At 35.9% G+C, this 24,465-nt stretch overlaps 1 protein-coding gene across 1 annotated transcript in view; it reads left to right on the top strand.

The window, feature by feature from the left end:
- Positions 1 to 6,669: 6,669 nt before the first annotated feature.
- LOC126974170 (uncharacterized) overlaps positions 6,670 to 24,465 on the top strand; it is a 31,113-nt gene continuing 13,317 nt past the window's right edge. Inside the window, exons 1-2 of the mRNA XM_050821608.1 lie at positions 6,670 to 6,847; positions 7,159 to 7,321. Of these exons, the coding sequence (XP_050677565.1) occupies positions 7,179 to 7,321 (143 nt within the window). The 5' untranslated portion in view covers positions 6,670 to 6,847; positions 7,159 to 7,178. The remainder of the gene's footprint in view (positions 6,848 to 7,158; positions 7,322 to 24,465) is intronic.

Below are 24,465 nucleotides of genomic sequence, written 5' to 3'. Positions count from 1 at the left end.
GTAGAGAGTACAATTCTCTATCCTTTCTATAAAAAGAGCTCGATGCGCAATTGTAACAACCATCGAACTTTGGCTCTGATTTCAGATGTTAGTAGAATTCTATTATACATCACCAATGCGAGACTAATATCCTCTCTGGATATCCTACCTTTAGAAGCAGGGAACAGGTACTAGATAGCCAATACTTAATAAAGTGGGATGTTCTTGGCGAAACAGGTGTCCCCGCTCACCCAGTCATGCTGATTCACAACAGGATATGGCACCGTTACAGTAGGAGATGCAACATCAAGCTTTTTCTAATTCCATAAAGGCGTTCGCCAGGGGCTTATCTTTCTCGTATTATTTAACATATATGGCGAAGTTAACATATCTAATCTTCGCTATGCAGATGACATCACCCTCTTTTCATCATCTGACGTGGAAATGGCAGAGTTGCTAAAACATCTGGAGACCATTTGTCGAGAGATGGGATACTCCATTTAATAAAGCGAAGACCAAACTCATGGTGATTGATCGTTTCGCAATGATTCAGCGTACGGGCCTGTTACAAGAGTTTGAAACCGTGGACTAGTTCCAATACTTAGGCTAATTAATAAAAAACACTATCAAATGCAAGCCAGAAATACTTAGACGAATAGCCATGGCAAAAATGGCAATGACTCAATCGAGCAAGGTATGGCGAGACAGAAATATTAGGAATCGAACTAAAATACTCCTGGTTAGCACACTTGTCGTCCCCATCGCTTTAGATACGGCGCAGTCACATGGACTTTCACATGGAGAATCAACGCGACTCGCGAGCGCCCAGAGAACTAATTATGACGTATAATAAATCAAAAATGTACAAATGGCTGCGAAGAAAAGTATAATAAAATACTCCGAAGTATTTTTGCATTTTGAAATAATTTCGTTCGTTTTCCGTGTTAACGTAATAGAGTACACCATTTTTTTGTAAATATTTTCCCACCATCTGTCGATGTTTGCTGAGGTTGTGATCACTAGTTTTAATACCGCAGACTCTCGCTACATCGCAAACCACGCCAATATGGCGAATACCAAACAGGCACAAAAGCACTTTGACAGCCGCTAGTCTAGTGGTTCAAAGTAGAGGTCGTGGTATTTATAATCTGTATACGTAATACATTCTCTATGATCTAGAAAAAGCGCGGGAACTCTTGGTTGCTTAGGGCGGTCTTTTTAACTATAAAATTAAATATTTCTATTATATTGTATATCATCCTCATATTTTTGAAAAGTATCTAAGTATTTGTATATATTTATCATTTAATTTGTTTAGTATAAGTAAAAGTCTATATATTTAGTGATTTAGGTTTGTGCTAAGAGATGTCGAAAAGGCGGAAAAAAAACCAAGCCGGAACGAGATAAAGGTGAGTATTTTAGATTCCACCTCTGAAAGTAGCGAATACTCAGATTCGCGTACAGTTTTGGAAGACCACGAGAACTTTTATTTGCCATATAGGGTGGCCGACTATTGTCGCCGATATCCGACGCAGGTGCCGGTCATGAATTTATAGTCTTCATAGAGAGTGTCACTGAACAGCCACTTGGTAGTCGTGACATGCTTACTCTTAGTAGCTACTTATCGCGTTTCATTAAAGGCATTAAATATCTTAAGAAACTCAACAAATATAAGATAGGAGTAGTGTTTGAACGACCCAATGTGGCTACATTCCTAGACAACACGACATTTTTAAGGGAACAAAATATTAAGGCGTCCATCCCAGCTAGTGGCACTGAATTGTCTGGAGTGATTTCCTCCGTACCCATTGATATGTCCAACAAAAAAATTTTCAAATCTTTGTCAAGTACAAAAAAAAATATTTCTGTTCGGCGTATAATGAAAAAAAAACAAATCCGATAGTGGTTTTATATTACAACCTACACAGGCAGTAATTATTACCTTTGCGTCATCTACTTAACTCCCAGATTACGTTCACTTAAAGATGTGGCGTCTACCTGTACGACCTTATGTGCCGCCAGTTAAGCGATGCCTTAGGTTTGACCACTTGGCTAAATTCTGTAAGAATGCTCAGCGTTGCTCAATCTGCACTGAAAATAGTAAGTAAAGGTAACCATCTTGCAGTATCAGGTCAATGCCCTATAAAACAAAAAAAGATATTGGATAGTAAAAATAAAAGTAAAACACCATTATCAGATTTATTTAAACATCCAACAAACTTTCCATCACTCAATAAGACAGAGAACACACAAGACATCATTAATTTAATTTTATCCAATCCAGCAGCAATGAACCTAATCACAGAATCAATAATCAAAGTCATTACACTAAATAAAACACAGAATCAAAGCATTAGCTCACACGCAATAAGTTCAGCTATTAAAGATACCATAGAAATTAAAAATAAAGCGTCACATTCAACTGTCACAAACTTAACATAGTACAGTGGAATGCTCAAAGTCTGTTGAGTAAAAGACTTGAGCTTCAAAACCTTCTTTATGAGCAGGACATACACATAGCACTTATATCAGAAACTTGGCTTAAACCAAATAAACAGTTTTCTATCAGAGGTATACAGCAATACTAAGAAATTATTGTGGTAATGATCACAATGGTGTAGCAATTTTTGTTAGAAATGGCATTTATTTTCAAAAGTTAGAAACATTTTCTGATAACTCCTTGCAAAATGTAGCAATCAAAATTAAATACAAACAAAAAGACATCTCAATTGTTAGCTTTTATAGTCCTGGCAACAGTGTACCTAACTTTGACAAATCTAAATTTAATAGACTGTTGCATAGTATTCCAAAACCACTAATAATTGCTGGTGATTTTAATGCTCACCATACCATTTGGGGTTGTAATAGAACCAATTCTAGAGGTAGAGACATCATGGATGTAATGGACGATAATGACTTAATGCTCTTAAATAATGATCAACCAACTACAGTGGGTACTAATTCTTGGAGAGCAAATGGACTAGATCTAACAATAGTATCATCTTCATTATTCCTGTGCTGTGAATGGCAAGTTCATCAGGACTCTTTGGGCAGCTATCACTTGCCTACAATTACAAAATTTTCCATGGTAGTGTCGGAAACTGAATCTTCTTCAATTCCATCCAACATTCCTCCACACAGTAATCTGAAAATAGTAAATTGGGACCAATATGAGAACTTAGTAAATGACTTGTTAAAACAATTTGATATAAATAATTGTAATCTACAGAAGTCTTACAATAACTTCTGTTCCATAATTCTTAGAGCGGTAGAAAATTCAGTACCTAAAACCAACTACCACTGTAACAATGTTACTAATCTACCTAAAAGAAAGCGACAACTTCCCTGGTGGAATGGGCAATGTACTAAAGTGGTAGAAGATTGCAAACAGGCTTATCTGTTATTCAAATCAAATTGCAATATCCAAAACTACATTCATTTTAAGCAAGCTCAAGCAAAGAAAAAATGTATATTAAGACTTGAACGTCGTAAATCCTGGACAGATTTTTGCTCCACCATAAATAGGTTAACACCAATGAAACAGATTTGGACAAAAATGAGGAAATTTAAGAACTTATATTCTAATAATAATTGTTTCTCTAGCAATAATTGGATATCCAACTTTTTACACAAATATACTCCAGATACAGTACCAAATTTGACAATTATTCACAATAATCATCCTTTAAATAGCACCAACTCTTTTATGATTGCCCCTTTTACTATTGAAGAATTAAAAGCTGGTCTATCATCAAGAAAGGACTCTGCATGCGGTTTGGATTGGCTCTCCTATAAAATGTTTAAACTCTTCTAACTTATTTAAGTTTCTAAAAATATTAAATTTCCTATGGAAGAACTCCACTATTCCAGAAGAATGGAAAAGACAGTCTGTCTTATTCCAATTTTAAAGCATGGGAAAGATTCTAGTTCAGCTGATTCATATCGTCCTATCACACTAAGCTCGTGTGTTGGTAAAATTTTTGAACAATTAATAAAATAGAGATTAATATTTTATATTGAAAGTAACAACCTCTTACCTAATAATCAATTTGGATTTCGATGTGGTTGTTCTGCTTGTGAGAGTATACGGCATTTATGTCTTGACATCCATAGTGCCCAGATTGACAATAAGATATTGGCTGGTGTTTTTTTGGATGTTGTAGGAGCATTTAATAATGTTGATTTAGAACAATTATCATCCATTCTTCTATCCTTAAATGTCCCTGAAAAAATAGTTAGTTGGATATTCAATTTCTTGCATGGTCGTAAACTTTATGTTAGAGTCAATAACCAATTAATAGGTCCTCAATATTCATATAGAGGTGTATCGCAGGGCAGAATTTTGAGTCCATTGCTCTTTATAATCTACATAAATCAAATAAATATTGTTTTGGGTAATAGAGTTTCTAACCTCCAATTTGCTGATGATCTAGTAGTGTATAGTTCAGGACTTAATTTATCAAATGTTGTGTTAGATCTTAATGTAGCACTCCAAAAATTGGAGCTTTATTAGTTGGTCATTAATTGGTCAGTATTGACAAAAGCAAAGTAGTAATATTTTCAAAGCATTCTATAAGAATAAGAGATGCAAAAATATATTATGGTACTCAGGAAATTTCAATAGATAATTCAATAAAGTTTTTAGGGGTTACATTTTTAAGTAATTTTAGATGGCACAAATATGTTGAAATATTAGAAAATCGAGCATTAAAAGCCTGCAATATTTTGAAATCATTAGCTGGTACATATTGGGGTGCAGACCCACGCATCTTGCTAACACTATATAAGTTATTAGTCCGTAGCCATTTTGAGTATGCCTTCTTTTGTTATGGTGGAGTAATTACATTAGTGAATAAATTAGAAAAAATACAAAATAAATGCTTAAGGATCATAACAGGCGCTTTTAGGTCTACTCCTATTATATCATTACAAGTAGAATGTAATATTCCCCTACTAGCTCTTAGATTCAAATATCTACAAACGAAATTCTTTCTCAAATTAACTTCTATTAATAATCATCCACTCCTATTAAAGATACAGGACTATATTAACCGAACTGACAATAATTCCTACTATCAAGGAGAAGGCATCTCTGATTTGTTACATTTTTCTTGTGATCATAATCTATTTTCTAGTATTGTTTGGCCATGTTATTTAAATTCTTATAATTCATAATATACACCTATTAAAATAATTATAAATGAATCATTAAAATATAAGGAAGATGTATATAGTATGCTGTCAGAGTGGCAAAATTATAACCAACTTCATACTGATGGATCTAAAAGTAATACTGCTGTATCTATGGCAGTTTATGACATAAAACTGCGGAGTGGGTTTGGTCATAGGTTAAATACCTTGGCTAGTATATACACAGCAGAATGTGCTGCCATATATGCTGCTCTAGAATATATTGGAGAACAGTCATATAATAACTGGATTGTTATAACGGATAGCATGAGTGTTTTAAAAGCTTTACAATATCCTAAATGTAATGTTACAACTAATTTCATCATTTACAATATTAGAGACAAATATCAATGCTTATCCCTAACAAAAGATATTGTTTTATTCTGGACTCCTTCACACATAGGCGTGGAAGGAAATGAACAAGCTGATTATCTTGCTAAATCTATTGTGAACACACACAGATGCACTGTCTCATTTTAAAGGTACATTCTTGCAAGACTTTCAGAATTATTGGCAACAAGTTGTTCAAACAAAGGGCAAATGGTTAGCCGACAATAAAAACGAAATCTCTCCTCCCTGGTTTGTTAAAAAGAAAAAATACTTACACAGAAAATTTTACACCACAATTTGTCGGTTACGTCTGGGACATTCTCGTAGTGGTGCTCATTTATTTAGGATCGGTGTTTTAGATTCTCCAACTTGTCAATTCTGTAATTTATCCATCCAAACTCTTGACCACATTTTCTTTGACTGTCCCCAATATAATCTTCAAAGATTTACATTGATAGACTGCCTCTTGGATATTTATAAGAATGCTGAAGACATCCCGCGCTCACTTCAGCAGTTATTGAAAACTTATGACTGCTTCGTGCCGCTTTACAAATTTATAGTTTCAACGGTAGGCGATATTTGAAAATACGGCTTGGCTTTTGACACAATCCCTTACACAGACTTAAAACATATTCGTCCATAAATTATTATTGGACTTGTGTTTATAATGTAAATTTTAATGTATAAATGTAAATAGTATATTTGTAGTTATACCTTAAATTAGTTTCATATTATCTTATAATTATTATATTCAACTAATATTCATCATTATTACTCATAATTCATGTATAATATATTTCTTATAACGTATATAAGATTTATATTTTAGTATTATATCATAAAAGTTTATTATTATTAAACCCGCCCGGGGTTTAAGCTTGATCTTCATTGGAACAAGAATATTATCAATAAAAGACTTGGCTTCGGCCTTTCATGCGAACCTATATGTATATGAAGAAAATGAAACATGAAGAACACGAAATACTACTTTTATGTGAAATTGTACTATTTATGTTTGAAGATGAAGATGATATAAAGACTTAGCTAGACTTTGAACAAGCTGTGTAAAGTGAAGACTGAAGAATAGAAAAATAAAAATAAGACTTGGCTGTATGGGCTTTTGACCCCTTTGCCTGTCCAGATGGACGAACAGAACCAAAAAAAAAAAATATCTATGATCTATAATCTTTTTCTGTATGAAAATTGAAACGGAATCACAAGCAATATCTATATTTATTATTTTTTACCTCTTTTCGAAACTTTTAATTGTGATTAATTAGAGTGACTATAAGTTTATTCTCGATGTAGAAGAGTTTATATGAACAGCGGGGTTTAAAAATTGGGTTTGGTAAGTATCTTGAGCTCTTTTGAAACTTCAATTGAAAATGGCGTCGGTTTCAACTTTATGACCATTACTTTTTGATTACACGCAATTCATTAAAATTACAGTGTGAATAGGAAACTAATATGTAACATATGATATTCAAAAGTCTGCTTAGCAAACCCTATATAATTGAAAAATCTAAGGTTATATAGATTATAATTCTAAATTCACATTATTCACCACCACAAACAACGTGGCAGATAACAGGGCTCTTCTATAAAAGAAGCCGTCGAAACAAGCTTATTAAAAAACCGCAAGTATTTCTCTTTTTATAGGTGCCGTTGGAAAAACAATCATGAGTGTGATTATAAGACTTCAGAATCTTCCTTGGTCGGCAAACGCCCTTGACATTAGGAACTTTTTCCGAGGTCTTTCGATTCCCGAAGGTGGCGTCCACATCGTAGGCGGAGAACTTGGCGATGCGTTCATAGCCTTCAGGTAGCTATATCACAAAAGTTTACTGAATATTTTCTACCAGCTCTGTATCTATGAACATAATCAGCAATACAGAAAGTATTTTTGTAAAGTATTTAAGTATTTTTTAAAGGAATTTGTTGCACACAACAAGATATTATTTTTATTACTATAAATGGCACCCAAACTGTTTTATTGGGGAGAAAACAAAATAAGATTAATAAAAATATGTATTAAATTATATATTTTTTGTCCTCAAAAGTTGCCCTCTATTGTTAATAGGTAGGTGTATTTTATTTGTTCAGACTACAAACAGACCAGGTTATGATTATTTAATAGCAATAACAATGATGGTACGATATTGTATATTCTATTAAAAAGAGCGCAAAAAGAATGCTGGGAAAGTTTCTTGCATCACTTTTTCGATCTTACATTGCCATTTGTTTACGAGGTGGTAGTGTTAGAAATGCCATCAAACAGATTTCTATAGGAACTAATTTTGAGAAAATAAATGCCTTTTACCAAAAAGTTTCAACAAGGTTCAACACTTCAAAAAGTTATTCATCATTAGATCAAACTATTAGGTTGCTCATTTTATCTGATAGTATTCCCCATTAACAATTTTGTTATGGAAAAAACAGGTGTAGGATATGTCAGTACCCTATCAAGAATCATTAAATAGTTAAACAATACTATTGAAAGTATTAGCCAATATTTTTTATGAACTTGTATAGAGTATTAGACATACTCAACTACAGACAAATTTTGACAAATATGCACTTTAAATATCTATATATATTTATTTAAGACAATAACTGCATTAAATAGTCCCTTTAGCCATGTACTGTGTGAAAACTGGAGAACTACATAAAATTATTTAGAAAGGTTTAAACAAACAAATATTTTATTATTATTTAACTCTAGAGGAACCCACTCTGTAGTTCCCACATTGTTATGACATGGGTGTCTTTATAAATACCACTACACACTCCTTGTATACTTAATAGTGAGGTATTCGGGCTGTCAAAGAACTTTGTATGTCACTCCAAAAGTATTTATTTATGCTAAAGTGAGTTATATATTGCTTATTTCTTTTATTTTATTAGGGAAGCTTACAGCCACAAACACAATACAGTGAAAACATGTGAATAAACATAAAAGCTACCACATATGGAAAAAGCTAACTATATAAAATTATATTTATCAAAATTTTTAAAAGTTTTACATTTAAGTTTATGAATAAGTTTAATCTAGTGCTAACATATAATATTTACTCAGTGCACACCTAGTACCTCTTGTCTTACTAGCAAATAAATCAATTTCAATATTGTCACTATTATCCTACTAATATTATAAATGTGAAAGTTTGTATGTCTGGATGTATGTTTGAACTTCTTTAACGCAAAATCTACTGAATAGATTTTGATGAAACTTTACAATAATATAGCTTACACACCAGAATAACCAATAGGCTATAATTTATAAAACTATAGTGTGAATTATACAAAATATAAAAGAAGTGTGATTGTTACTAATGAATACAACAAGCGCCATCTCTTATCAACTAGCAAGCACAAGATCAATACAATTTATACAGCAAACCAACATTTGCCGGGTCAGCTAGTACAAAATATTGCATAAATTGGAGCTTCTAAATAAATAGCTATTTGATCGATTCTGTGTCTATACCACCAAGGTAAGGGATATGAAGTAGAGGCAGTTTCCTAGGTCTATTAAATTTAACTATTGAGGGGTATCAACAAATCCTTGAGCAATTTTCATTTAGAAGCTGATGTCAGCGAGATTACGGCGTAGGCGAAAAGGAATCAGATGAAATTCGGATAGTCAATTTTAGGCAAATGAAATTTGTGAAAAAAAAAATGGGTGAAATTTTCTGTATATGTTCAATTGCATATAAAAAATAGATTATCTGTTTTAATCTTGTGTAATAGCATAATTTGATAACTATCATATTTTTATTCTTTTGTTATTCTGCTGATCTGGACAAGTCACAATCTAGCTGATGTCAAATTCAATTACTCTAAAAGTTTGTTTTTTATAAGTATTTAAAAATTTTATCAATCTCAAAATACTAGGTATGGGAAATGACAGAATCATTTTGAATTTACATATTAACACATTCATAATGTCAATATGAGTAATCTATAATGGCCTTAAGAATTATGTTATATATTATTGTTTACTGTAATGCTGTTGATTACCATTAAATAAAAAATTATCCAAATGTTGTGAGCCTTCTTGAGTGTAAATTCCACTAAGATTTGTCTTGAATCAATTCGACATGTGTTTCGTGAGGCATCCTCAGATGTTGAGACAAAGACATGAATTGGTTGAAGATGACACCTAGCGGAATTTAAACTAAAGAAGGCTCACAACAGTTGGATATTAACACATTCTGAGTCTGGCCACTTTTTTCATTATCTCTGTTTATATGGTGATGATAGCACTGCTAAGTGTGGTGAAGTCTATATCATCATATTTGGCAAATCATTGATAGGCATTGCTTGTCCGTCACATCACTAAGAAGTGCACAAGGAAGTGTCATTATGTCACATGATTTTGTTAGTTTATAGGTTTTATGGCAAACTCTATTTAAGTCAATTTACAGGACACACACACAAATAGCAGCATGGGCTTAGCAGCCACTTAGTACATGTGCACACCATCACTGGCTGTAGACTGAGCCATAGATACAAGTTCAATGTTCTCATTGACATGACATATCTTGAATCTCAATGACCATAATCTTTGTATTAAAAAAATATAAAGTGGCAGTATGTATCAAACACAACAATGAAATATGTATTTTTTTTATGACAATAAAGGACAAGATGAGCAGGAGCAGTTCAGCTGATCATAATAGATATGCCTTGCCCATTATAATGCAGTGCCACGCACGATTCTTGAAATATCTAAAAATTCTGAGTGGCTCTACAATTGTGCTCCTCTCCTTGAGACAAGAAGTTAAGCCTCATTTGCCCAGTAATTTGGACAACAGGATGCCATCTAGATTCTTGGGCGTAACACCACGTTTTCTGCCAAGGCGGCAGAGTACAGTGAGCAAGCACTATTTGTGTTTCGATTTGAAGGGTCTGTTACTTGAGATATTAATGTGCTATTGGCACTTACTAGCCTAAAATAGGCCAAATTGCCACTCATTATGGTCCTTTCTAGAATGCACTACATTATAATGGGCCTACCATGTACCATCAAGTCAACATGTTGTTCATCTATATGCACTAATGTAAGTGATTGGAGTTGTTGATAAGCTGTTTAGTTATATTATGTTACCACTGAGCTCATACTGCACACCTCATAAGGGAAGCGTTTGAGATAGCGCTCTACCCTCAATATGTCAAAAAGAGCAGTTTTCTTGAAACTGGAATTATAACTTTTTATTTATATCTCACTTACAGGTTAATAATAGCATGAGTGCACATATATCAAGTCAAATAATCTGAGAGGCAAAATAGTAAATAAATTTCAATAACAATAAACATAGTAAATAATAACATTATATATAAATCTCTTCTGTCTTCAGTCTGTGTGTATGGCAGGAAAATTGATTGAGTAACACCCTGTGGACTTTCTCAATTAATATGAGTGTTCTTTTCACTGTAGTTAAATAATTATTTATAAAAGACTAACCCCCTTATTCATAATGGTCGGCTAACTTTAAACAGCCGCTTAGGAGTGTTTATTCTCATTCTGACTTAGGTCAATAGAAGACAGAGTGAGAATTAGCAATGCTTTAAGTTAGCAGACTATTATGAATAAGGGGGTAAGATTCAACTGGACATCAATTACACTTGTTACAATATTGTTGACAAAATTTACAATAATACTGACCATTATAGAATGATGATGGATTGTGCACTTTTAGAGATGTTGTTTTGTCATAACACTTGTCACTTGGACCTCCTTAACACTGTTCAAATTGTCAATTTAAAGTACCCACTTCGATGGTAGTGACACCTTCTAAGGCCTTCAAGGAATACAAGAGCTGTGGCACTTGAGAATGAGTGCAAACTTGTGTACACTTTTACAAATCATCAATTTTGTCGTGGATAAAAGATTATGAGGTGTGCACTTTTGGATTTTCCAAACTTTTGTCACTTATTAGTAGTGGATTGTGCTTAACATTAAATAGGACTTCGAATTTCTGGCCACTGCTCACAAATAGGCTTCAATAAGTGAATTTTCTAATGCTCTTAGCAAAGATCATCTCATGGTATAAAGGATGATTCAAGTTACGCTATCACGTCAAAATGTCGGTGGGTATTGCTTCCCGGCTCCGTCCCGAACAACTCTGTGAAACATGCACGTGATGCCCGGTCGCCCGGAGGCCACGTGACGATATATCTAGTGAGGTGAGCAGCGCGACCGCGTAATGGACGATGAAAGATTGCTGCACATTGCAGATGCGCAAGTACAAAGTAGACTACGACATGAGTCTTCCATGTATCTGGATAATTAACACAAAAACTTTGATTTTAGAGCGTGACACTTGTGATTCTCGTTTTCTCCAGGCTGTACACACCATCTCCTTTTACTAGTTTCGGTTTGTGTTCCCAATACTTCGTCATCAATCGCAATGGGAATAGCTGCCAACTCAATTTTTGAAAATTGCGTTAATATGTTATAAGCCACTCAAGCGATAATATCAAAATAAAATATGTAAAATGTTATAATATCGACTGATGAAATCACTATTTGTGAAGACAGACACGCCCCTGCAATGAATACTTGCAAACAGCCGAGTGTAGCATGAATGGCTGGCCAATGCCGACTGAGATTGAACTATATGTGAATGGAGACATCAAACCACCTCCAATAACGCTCCTGTAGCAAAGAAATGATATCAGTCTTATATATATTGTCAGTTATTGAATCTCTCCCATGTTAAAAGTAGATAATAATATAATTAGTGTTCTTGTCGTTTAGTGTTTTAAGCCGATTGCACTGGGCATGTTACTCAACGAATCTTCTAATTTCTTCGGAGGTGACTGTTATAGGTTTCCACACTATGTTTTATTTACCGTAAAGTGCATAGGTACGCATGAATATGAAAAATCGAAAATATATTGGTACGTGGTGGAGATCGAAACGGCGTATCCCGAGAGAGGCACCGGACCTAGTAAATGTAGATATTGCCGGCGTGTAGTAAGAACATATCGCAATTGTTTTGTTCCAGTGTATTTTATTTTCCTTGTGAATAGAACTAGGTGCATACCGTTTAAAATAAGTTAAAATCTCCAATACGGTTCATATACGACGAAGTTTTGAGGTGACAAAAACACACACGAATTGAGAACCTCCTTTTTTACTACATCAAAACATATACTCACTTTTTTCTGGATATTTGTAATTGATAACGTGGGAACCATTACTGATCCATGTCATTATTTACAAGATCAAGATAATCGTAGATATAGGTTCAAACAGTATACTATAGAACAACGCTCTTCGACAACAATTTTTTTTTATGGAATAGGAGGACAAACGAGCGTACGGGTCACCTGGGGTTAAGTGATCACAGAGTACTGGGTACCCGACAATTCGAGCTGCTCTGCGTTGCACGCGGTCAAATGGAGATCGATCTAGCTGATACTGGGGTGCGCCAGACCAGAGATGACAGCAATACTCCATGTGTGGCCGGACCTGCGCTTTGTAGAGCGCTAGAATATGGGCCGGCTTGAAGTATTGCCGTGCTCTATTGATGACGCCCAGCTTCTTCGAAGCCAATTTGGCTTTGCCCTCCAGATGGCCACGGAATTGGCAATCGCTCGAGATTTCGAGACCCAGTATTCCGATACTAGGCGAGGCTTTAAGGGAAGTGTTATCGAAGAGCGGTGATATGACAAATGGGGTTTTTTTTTTGTGGTAAACGCGCAAACTTGAGTCTTCTGGGGGTTAAATTGGACAAGGTTCATTTTACCCCATTCCGCGATCTTCTCGAGGGAGGACTCGATAGAAGACACAAGTTGCTCCCGGCACTGGTCGACGTTTTCCCGAGAGAGACCTGCATGGCCCGTGTATACGGCATCACCAGTGCTGTCGTCTGCATAGCAGTGTATGTTTGAGGTGTCCAATATATCATTGATATGCAGAAGAAACAGAATGGGAGATAGCACACAGCCTTGGGGCACTCCAGCGTTCACGGGCTTGGGACTCGAGCAAAAACCGTCGACAACGACTTGTATGCTGCGCCCAGTGAGGAAGCTGGAGGTCCACTTGCATAAGCTCTCGGGAAGCCCAAATGATGGAAGTTTTGAGAGGAGCGCCTTGTGCCATACACGATCAAAGTCCTTCTTAAAGCCTTATATCAAGGCTAACTGCCAGGCCTTCCCCCTTGCTTTCAATAGCCGCCGCCCATCTATGTGTTAGGTATACCAGAAGATCTCCAGCCGACCGACCATGGCGAAAGCCGTTTTGTCAGTCGTTGATCAACTGGTGAACAGGTATACCAGAAGTTGGCGGCTAATTATGCTCTCCATCATTTTAGAGAGCAGGGAGGTTATAGCAATAGGCCTGTAGTTTGCCGGATCCGAACTGTCTCCTTTTTTTTGGATCGGATGGACAAGGGTCAGGGACTACGCCTTTAGAATAAGAGTGCCGGAATAAACGCGTTAGCACCGGCGTCAACTCAGGGGCACACGTTCTAAGCACGATTGGAGAAATGCCATCCGGCCCGCACGACTTCCTGACGTCTAACGAAAACAGAGCTCGCCTAACAGTTTTCTGTCTGAACTGTACTTCAGGCATAGAGCTCTGATGCGCGGGATGGTCGGCGGTGTTTTTCCGTTGTCGTCAAGAGTTGAGTTGGAGGCGAAAAGAGCGCACAGGAGATCGGCTTTCTCTTTTGCCGTATGGGTCAGGGTATCATTCCTCATGTGCAACGGCGGCATGGACGGCTGGTTGAAGTTACCGAGAGCAGCTTTCGACAACGACCAGAACTTGCGTGTTCCGGTCGGGTAACTGGAAAGCTGCTCGCCGATTTTGACGACGTGCTTTGACTTCGCACGGGCGTTTTGCCGCTTAAAATTCCCTTAATGCCTCGCTTAGTATCGGAATACTAGGTCTTGAAATCGCGATAGCAATTGTTAACTTCGCGGTCATGTTGCAGACAAAACCAAATTGGTTTTGACGAAACTTGGGGTCATAAATAGAGCACGACAATACTTCAAGCCGGCCCACATTCTAGCGCTCTACAAAGCGCAGGTCATACTGAATATTGCTGTCATCTCTGGTCTGGCGCACCCTTGTATCAGCTCTAACCATTTGACCGCGTGCTAGGTAGAGCTGCTCAAACAGCCGGGGATCCAGTGCTCTGTGAACGGCTAGATCACTTCGCGTTGCGTAGAGACGCTTCGCTTCATTGCGTGTCTTCTACCGTATTTATCACGGGGAGTGTCCCGTAGAGCTGTTTGACCTGATTCCTGCCGCCAAATTCCAACTTCGCACGACACGCCACAAATTAGGATATCATACCATTTGGATTGGATATATCATTTGGATGTGTGGCGTTCCTCCACAGTAGGTTTTTATGAAACTTTCTTCTACGTACAACCAAGCTGTGGAATGAGCTTCCTTTGCGGTGTTTTCAGGAAGATACGAATTAGGTACCTTCAAAAAAGCGCGTACTCTAGTGTTGCAAGAGAATATGGGCAGCGGTGGTCACTTAACATCCGGTGACCCGTACGCTCGTTTGACCTCCACTTCCATATGAATATGCCATACTGATCCAATAAAAATGAAGCCATATGGAAATTCATAACTTTCCAATTTTATATGAATTTCCATATTATTTACCACTAAGACATTACTTTTTTAATATGACTGAAAAGTTTCCTTCGTTAACATAAAATGTGATGAATATTTGAGGCTATATCGTCCCCTCAACGGATATATTCAATTCAAATAAAAATCTCGCTAAGTAATATTGAAGCCAAAACTTCTGATGACGTGAGCGATTAATTATAATCACTAAAGGAGAATGAATAAGTAAAACATTGCAATATAACATTATCTTCCACACATTACATATAATGATATCATTATTTTTATACACAATTGACTTACAACGGGCTAATAGGGTGGCATTCGGACCTGGCAGCGATTGCAGCTCGTAACGCTTACCTTATTTAGATTTGGTGGGTTTACTAAAATTACTATTATACCGCCGGAGGGCCTGGTCTTCGTGCGACTCGGGCAGAGCTGCCGGGCTGCTTTGAAAGCAGTATAGCGGCGAGACTGACATGGAAAACAAACTATGAAACAATTTTACTATTTTAATTCTAGCCAGATAGGTATCTAGATCCAGATATAGATTGTTTAGTAGTGATGAGTCAAACATGAAAGCAGTATTTCTATTACCTGACCGTGCTGTCCGTGTACTAAAACGGAACACAACATAGAAATACAATGGAAATCTAATTTGTTAATTTCCAATTTCATGCTTCCTTTTTGTGTTAATAAATCAACCTTATCAGTACAAATAAGTTTTAAACTTGTTTGTTTGAACACGTTAACAACTGTATGACTTGATTTGATAAAGGTACGTTCACAAAAATTGTCACCTTTTTGCACGAAATAGTGATTTTCATTATTATAACACAAGAAGATTGAAATCTAGTAGGTCTCAAAAGATACATAATAGCTATAGGGCTTAATGTATACTTTCACTTTTATAATGAAGTCCAAATCACTGTTCTGGCATTATGTAAAAATAAATTTAAATCTTTTATTAAAAATGGCTCTGTCGTAAATCTTACTACTACACAGCAAGAATAGATTATGATTATTTTTTAGCAATAACATTGACAGTATAATATTGTATATTATATTAAAAAGAGCGCAAAAAACATTGTTGGGAGAGTTTCTTACGCAACTTCCTCTCTATCAGAGCGCCATTTGTTTTCGAAGTGGTAGTAGTGTCTATAGTATGTTAGAAATCAAAAATAATTCTAAAGGAATCAGATTGAGAAAATAAATACCTTTTATGAATAGTCTGTTTCGAATAATTATTTTTGTATATTAGCCAGATTAATAATAAAAAAATTAAGGATTATTTGATTTGTTATGTAATGACTTACAGCCTCAGTGACCTGAGGCTTGCCTCATTAGTAAAAAAATACTAGCTACGACGCCTTAAAAACCCGAGCGCTAATGCTTCGCGGCAGAGAACGGCGCGAAAAGGTAAATAAAATGGAATTCATAGATATTAAGGTCTTGGGACAAAAAAAATTGTTAAACCACAATATGCATGTTTCTTATACATATCTAATAAGTGGGTCCTTTAATACTTTATATGAAAGTATTATTTACTGCTGAGACTACGAGCACATGGGTAACTAAAGGTTTAGATATTCATGTGCTATGATGAGCTCAGCTTTATTGCTAAGAATAAATTTGTTGCACAGTTTTTTTATCAACGTTTATTAAGCTCAATTGTATGTCTGCTTCGTGAGATACATTATACAAGCAAACATTTAGCTAATCTGAGCTATTATTTCTGGACTCGAAACCCAAGAAGAATAATAATAATAGAATCACGATCGATCAATTTTCAATATAAATACATAAGCCTTCTGGCTGGAGGGGTAAAAGCTAAAGAGGCCCTTTTTACTCTTCTAGTGGTTAATTCATTCAAGTTTTTGAAAACTAGAGAGGACCTAAGAAAACTTAATCATTTGAACGATTGCAGTCCATTCTTCTAGACGCATTTGTAATGTAGTTGTTAAAGTATTTTGCAAATCTTTAGCTTTGGAGACTATAAGTTAGTATTTTTATCACGCTATGTGGCCTTTTAAGGCTACATACGTTTCCCGTTTTCCTCGTTGCCTTAATGTCACGCTGTCAAGTTCCATGACAATCAGCGCGCGAAATTTAATTGAAAAATGACTTACTCTGCAGTGAAAGGGTGTCAAAACGCATCTCATAATAAAAATAACGATAAGAAAATCACATTTCACACCTTAGTACTACTTACTATTTCACAACTTATAATTATAAGCTAATATATTCGTCAAAACAGCAAAATATATTGTAAACAAAACACGCCCTTAAAAATATATGTTGCCAGCTATGAAAGTATTATTTACCCCGAGAGTTCCTCCGTTGGGATATATATTTTTTGTGTTTATTGGTAGATTTTGATAGGAGGCTATAATGTACGACGCCACATAATGTTGTAAGTATTCAAAGTCAAACTTTATTCAATTACGCTTAAACTAAGCGATATGAATAGTAACTATGAATATTTCTTTTAAATTACTGAATTTAAAACAAACTCAACGGCCACTCTTTTCAATCAAATAAAGAGTCTTTTAAAATGACAGGAATATACATAACAAATTAGTTTATAAGGTATCCTACGATATCCATATTGTTGAACTCATAATTTTTCGCGACAACCATCTTGGATTTAAAAAATGATCCCAAATTAGTACTGTGCACCCTCGAGAACCTCGGATAGGATATCTATATTGTTGAAATAGTTAAAATAATAGTTTTATAAATAATAGCTGGCAACGGCGTCTCTATCGTCTCACTTATTCGTTTAATCGAGTTTCAAAATACAACGATAGTGTTGTTGTTATTAAATCCTCAATTTATATTTTATTTCTTCTTTCTTATTACATATAATCTACTATTTGTCACAATTTACTGATTTAGGGAAATGTCTATTCACTTGGAACATTATTTGGCTGTCTGTGTGCGTGTTGGCGAATGTAAGTACGTGACGCTTATGCACACATTAATTCTAAACTTCTATATTGACAGGAACTATGAATGAAAATATCGTTCTAAGCGTTAGTACTCTAAATTTGGAGATTTATTGCACAATCAAGTTCAATCATCCTCCGCCTCTGCATTAACTGGATAATTTTTGAAAAAGCCGTTGTCCAAAGTGTACAAGATTATTATTTTTGTATAGGGCTGTTACGACTGTGATCTGTTAACTGCAAGCGACACAACTACTTCAAGCTTCGACTGGACAACAGTACAGTGCAGTGGCTACACACAAGAATGTTCGAATTGACGCGAATTATTTTGATAATCAACACAATGGCGAAACGTTATTGGCAGAAAAATGATTTTCAAACTGACCGGTCAAGAACCTGTTTTTTTTATATTTATCTAGACTTTGATAACTGACCCGATACACTGGACTGTCTTAAGGTTTTTTCCCTACGGAGTAAGAGCTACTTAAATGTTACTACATGCTACATGCTCGCAGCGTCAAAAAATGAACTGAAACAATTTATAGGCGGCGATAGCCATTTGAACGTATAAATTATGGTGGTCGTTGTTCTGGTTTTTTTTATGGAAAAGGCGAACATACGTGCGTAAGGCACACCTGTACATGTTAAGTGATCACATCCCACATAATCTTGTAACTCCAGAAGAATTACAAGAGCATTGCTGGCTTTTTAAAAGGCTTGTTGCGAAAGAACGAAACAGCTTTGCTACCCTTTGCACAGCAAACAATCAAAACTGCTATTTCGTCCTGGAAATACCGCACTGTGGAAGAACGCCACACATCCGCATGATCATAGTATCCTAATTTGTGACGTGTCGTGCGAAGGTGGAATTCGGCGGTAATAATCAGGGCAAACAGCTATTCGGAACACTCTCCCTGTTATAAATGTGATAGAAGATACACAATGAAGCTACGTCTCTACGCGACGCCAAGTGATCTACCGTTCACAGAGCACTGACTCCCTGATAATTCGAGCTCTGCCATACCAGAGATGACAGCTAATACTCCTTATGAGGCCGGACCTGCGCTTTGTAGAGCGCAAGAATATGGGCCAGCTTGAAGTATTGCCGTGCTCTATTTATGGCCCCTTGCTTCTTCCATGCCAATTTAGTTTTGCCTTCAATTTAACCGCTGAATTTACTATGTCCGAGATTTCCAAACCCAATATTCCGATACTAGGCTAGGCATTGATTGGAGGTATTGTCGAAGAGCGGTGTTACGACAAATTGAGGTTTTTTAGGGTGGATGCGCAAACTGGGAGTCTACTAGGGGTTAAATTGGACAAGGTTCATTTAACCCCTTTCCGCCACCTTCACAAGAGAGGAATCGATAGAAGGCATAAGTTTCTTCGGACGCTGGTTGACGATTTCCGAGAGTGTGTATACGCAATCTCCAGTACTGTCTTCTGTATAATAAAATAATTATACTTGATGATGTACTGAATGGAATTTGCCTTTCAAATATTGGTACAACTATTGACGAACTGACATCACTTCCATTACTTTCAATGTAAGCTTTCGACCATAACAACATAGCAGAAAAGCGGAAAATATTTAAGATTGACTTTTAATAGTGATCAGCATTTTTTGAAAAAGAAAAGCTCCTCGACTTATCTAATCAGCTACTGGAATTACTCTAAGCCTATTTCACAAACATGCGTATGTGCGGTTCTACGTTTCAACAATATATTCGTTTGGGACTTTTTGTTGCATACTTCTTAGCTTTGTATAAACAAACTGAAAATATTATTTACACTATTCACACTTAAGAGCCTTTTGTATTCAAACTGAAAAGAGAGTGACACTCTCTTGGAAACATACCATCCACAGAGACACGCACACACAAACATTTAGTCTCAATAATATGTACTACAATAAAATACAATTACGTAATAACTCAAGAGTTAGTTAGGAGACACAATAGCACAGGTTATACATAGTTTGAGCTCCTACCTCCCAGCTGTAGTTTGACATTTTAAGAAATTATTATTGCTTCACTTTTTTAGCCATTGTTAGTTATGGTTATGTGAGATTCTACCATTAAGTTATGAGCAAGAAATGCATCACTTATCGGTATGATGTGGAAGTTTTCTGGTCCATTCGTCATTGTAACTAGGTATAAGTCGCTTTTCGCTATTTAATTGAAATGTGCCCAATAGGTATGCCTACTCATTCACAACTTGTTGATTGTTACGTGATATTTCATTTGTAAACATATACATATAGCATTATGTTCTTCACTTAATACAGCTGCACTGCTGGGGGAGCTGATAAGTATTAGATATGAGCGCCGATGGTCAATTCCACGGCGGCGGCGTCATCTGAAAATTTTGACGGCGGCTGCGCCCGCGCCGCCTAAGGCGCCTACACAGCGCTTACAGTTTTATAAGGGACCGATTTTTGAATAAAAAATAAACCATTGTCAGCACTTAATAAAGTAGGTAATATTAATCAAAAGTAAAACAGACAGTAATATTAATCAGAAGTAAAACAGTAAAAGGTAAACAGAATATTAAGGACTTTCCTTAATAAAATATATAAAAAAACATATTTACTCATAAAACTTGTTTCTTAAATGCAATTTAAGTCTTATAAACATTTAGAGATCAGGTTTACTTAAAAACAATCAGTATTAGGTAGAGGTCTTTTATCTAGAGAAGACGTAGCAACAGCTAACAAAAAACATAAGTACCTGTCTATTCATTATAACTTAAATAGAAGGAATTTAAACACTAATGTCAAAAAAAAACTAAACATAATCATTGTTATACGGATTCTTTACAAAATCTATAATTGTCGTGGACAAAAATCTTATTTAATCTCAAAGGATTTAGTCGTTATCTTTTCGACGTTATTACAAGTCCAGCTGCAGAAAAAACTCTCCCTCGGTGTGCTGGTGGCTGGTATATTAAATAGATAGAGCGTGCAAGAGTGCTTAATAATGGAAAATAACTTCTCCTGTCTTTCCAATAACGTAGTATGTCGCCATCGTAGGCCTTTAAGTCCTCTTGGAGTTGCTGTACTGAAATATTTCGAGCATTCCGTTTCTACAGCGGTCACGGAAACGGAATCACGTTGAGTCGTACTGTGCTTTCGCGCTAAATCCAGCAGGAAGTTTGAAGAATTATCAGAAGAACTCGGTCCAGCTATAGCGGAATCAGTCACTTGATTTTGAGAAATGCCATCTGTTTTTAAAAGACTTCTGATTGTTGATGATAAAAATAAAACCTGGGAAAGCGGGATTCCAGACCGTCCAACATTTACTCTACATCAACTCCAACGTTATTTTTAAGCCTAGCTATTGCGAGAGGCTCATCTTCAATTGCTTCATCAAGAAATCTCTTTATTTCCGAGCGAAACACTAAAGCCAGATTCATAGTAGGTTGAGTTTCGGTACTTAAAACTTCGACGATTTTTTTTCAACTTTCAAGAAACATTATCAAAGCTTTTATGATTTCATATTCAACCTCTGTAATATAAGACTATCTCACCTTATTTCGTTGAGAATGGTGTTAATAGGCTGGCGATTTGCCTAATTAAAAATGTTTTTAGCATCATTAAAATACTATGCCATCTTGTGCTTGTGCTCGTTTTAATGTTGGGAGAGGTCCACGTTGCCTGAAACTCGAAGTTTCTTTAGGAGTCCAAGTTGTTTCTGATACCGATTCGGTTGTGTCTTCATGTTCCCCAAATTCTTCAATAGAGGAAAGTAATTCTTGTTGGACTGAAGATGCAGCGGCTTCAACACGAGGTGCCCTGTATCCAACATGCTTAACAATCTTTTACATTTTTTTTTTATTTTTGATATATCTGTGGTGTTTTCAATACCATTTATGTTGATAGATTATGTAGAACATGATCAAGGCAAAGACTTCGAGACTGTTACTTTGTAAACATATTTTTTCGATGAAAAAAAAGCCCGATGAGTTTGTTGCGCCCGTTCTTTTCAGGTCTGAGGCATTCATTTTGGAATGGGTGGTAGTTTTTGACTTTCAATAAGTGATGTCACATCCTATTTTGAATAAAATATTTGAATTTGAAAAATTTGAATTATTAGAGTTATGTAAATGTCTTTTATTTTCATTTTGTAAATGTCTTTACTAGTCGAAGTTACCGCCATTGCTGACGACACGAAATAAATAAAAGTCCAGGTAAACATAACTCACATTCACTCTGTGAAATACACGACTCGACTGAGCTCGCCAGTGACCACGCAGTGAGTAAGAAAACGCAACCTCGGCGGCGCGCGTGTTCCATTCGGCGGCGCCGCATTGACTCAAAATCGCAGCGGCAACGGCGCGCCGACGCGGCGCTCATATCTAATAAGTATAGAGAACTATTGCCCATAGATGTGAGGGCATTTGTGCATATTTCCTTTCCACATAAGGGAATCATCATGGACAGGTTGTCTCTGCTCTTTCTAATACACCCGAAGGTGTGACCGTATGTCTAAAAAAAAGTAAATTGTCACCATCCAAATCTAAATTGCTCCAAGTGGACCTAGTTTTTGGCTTCATAATAATTGCACTAAACACAAATTTATTAAGTTCCTTACAAAACAAACAACATAGGAAGATCAAAAAAATGTAGTAAACATACACTTGCAGTGATACGTTTGTCGTTAGTTTCTTCCTCACTCCCGAAATGCGGGGAATACGTACATCATTGTCACGCATGCCTGCCTGGTCCATCGCATTCAGTCCAGCGGCCGGGCGAACTTGATCTCTCCTCAAACGAGTATGCCTGGTGTTCAAAAGTTTCGCTCCGTGATCATTTTAAGTAGCTTAATCTATTAACTAACCAACTAATAGGAAACTGACATTTTCTACTTCCCGTACCAAAAAAAAACAACAAATTGTTATATTCTTACATCTCTCGTGTCGCCAATTCGTTCATCTAATTTATAAAATCACAATTATTATTATTATTATGTTCCCACAATTTCTTTTAAGCTTAAATGGTCCGTTTTTGTGTTCATGTAAGAAACAGGAGCTCTGCTGGTGTCATTTTCTTAGACTATTATTATAAATGTTGGAGACATACACTCACACAATATATTACTTCCGTAAATAATACAATAATTTTATAGATATCATTTGATAAAACAAATATTCTACTTAATAAACACGATGATAATTTGAAGGTCTGTAGAGAATGAATGATGAAAAAAATTGCATGAATGTAAGGGCAGAAGCGTTCCAGACTCTGTCGATGATAACTCATAAATATCTGTGTTCTTAAGGCGAAGAGAAAGCAGAAAACACGCAAACATGGTGTTTTTAGACAAGTTTTGTGGTGAAAGTATAGCATTTCGAGCTATGAACACTACTTAATCCTGTCACACATATCCTTAAGTCTTATTTGTAGGTTGCTAATGCTTGCTGTTGGTTATAGTTAACACTGCCGAGCCTTTTTGACTACCACTTTTCTTTGAAGTTAAACAAGTTTTTTGGCATGGCGTGACGCATTTTTTTGGTACTTTCCTCAGAAAAGTTATCCTTATAGCTTGTACTTTTTTGTGTAGGTTCATTTATTCAGATTAGTAGTGAATAACGAGGATTGTAAGCATATAAACTGTTTTCCACGCAAGAATTTTGAAAATATTGGCTTTGTTACATAGATGGCAGGCCGGCAGCCGTGAACTCATATCGCTCAAGATCGCTGGCATTTAGTGTCGCCTTAATGTGGCGTCTGACAGCGACCGCCCTTTATTAGGCGTATATGGTTTACAAGGTCGATAGTGTTAATTGAAGACATGATGCAGTACAATACAGTGATTTTCAGCAGGATTTTGAAAACTATAATGTGGGAACGTATACTACCTGTGTCTCTGTTCTACTTATTGGTTTTAGGGGAGGCGCAGTTTCACTGATGTGATGATGACGTTATTATTATGATCAGGTGTACTAAGTGTAACGATGTCCGAACAGTGTGCAGCGAGTGTTTGATGCTTCTACTGTCCACTACTAAGTAGTTATATTTTTACTCTTAAAAGCAATGACCATCATGTATATATTATTAAAAAGCCTGGATTGGATTTTTTTCATCTTGAAATAGATTCTTCATATTGATTTCGCTGTAAAAAGTTATGAAATCTGAAGAAGAAACCAATATATATTAATTTATACTCTGCAACCGAGTAAAAAGTATGGCTTGACCGTTTCTGGGCTGTCGCAAAAATTATTATGTTACGTAATAGTTCCAAGATCCACCAGTCTAAAGTAGCAGGCCACTTAACAATAAGCATTTATCGTATTCAGCCATTTTAATCACTTTAAAATAATATACACTAACAGTGTTGTATGTATATACAGTCTGTTTTCTTATCTAATTTTCAAATCCAAGAAAATCCATAACTGAATTATTAAATATTAAACTTCAAA

The sequence above is a fragment of the Leptidea sinapis genome, chromosome 31 (genome assembly GCF_905404315.1).
Source record: "Leptidea sinapis chromosome 31, ilLepSina1.1, whole genome shotgun sequence".
Taxonomy (NCBI): Eukaryota; Metazoa; Arthropoda; class Insecta; order Lepidoptera; family Pieridae; genus Leptidea; species Leptidea sinapis.
This window is presented reverse-complemented; position numbering and strand designations above follow the sequence as displayed.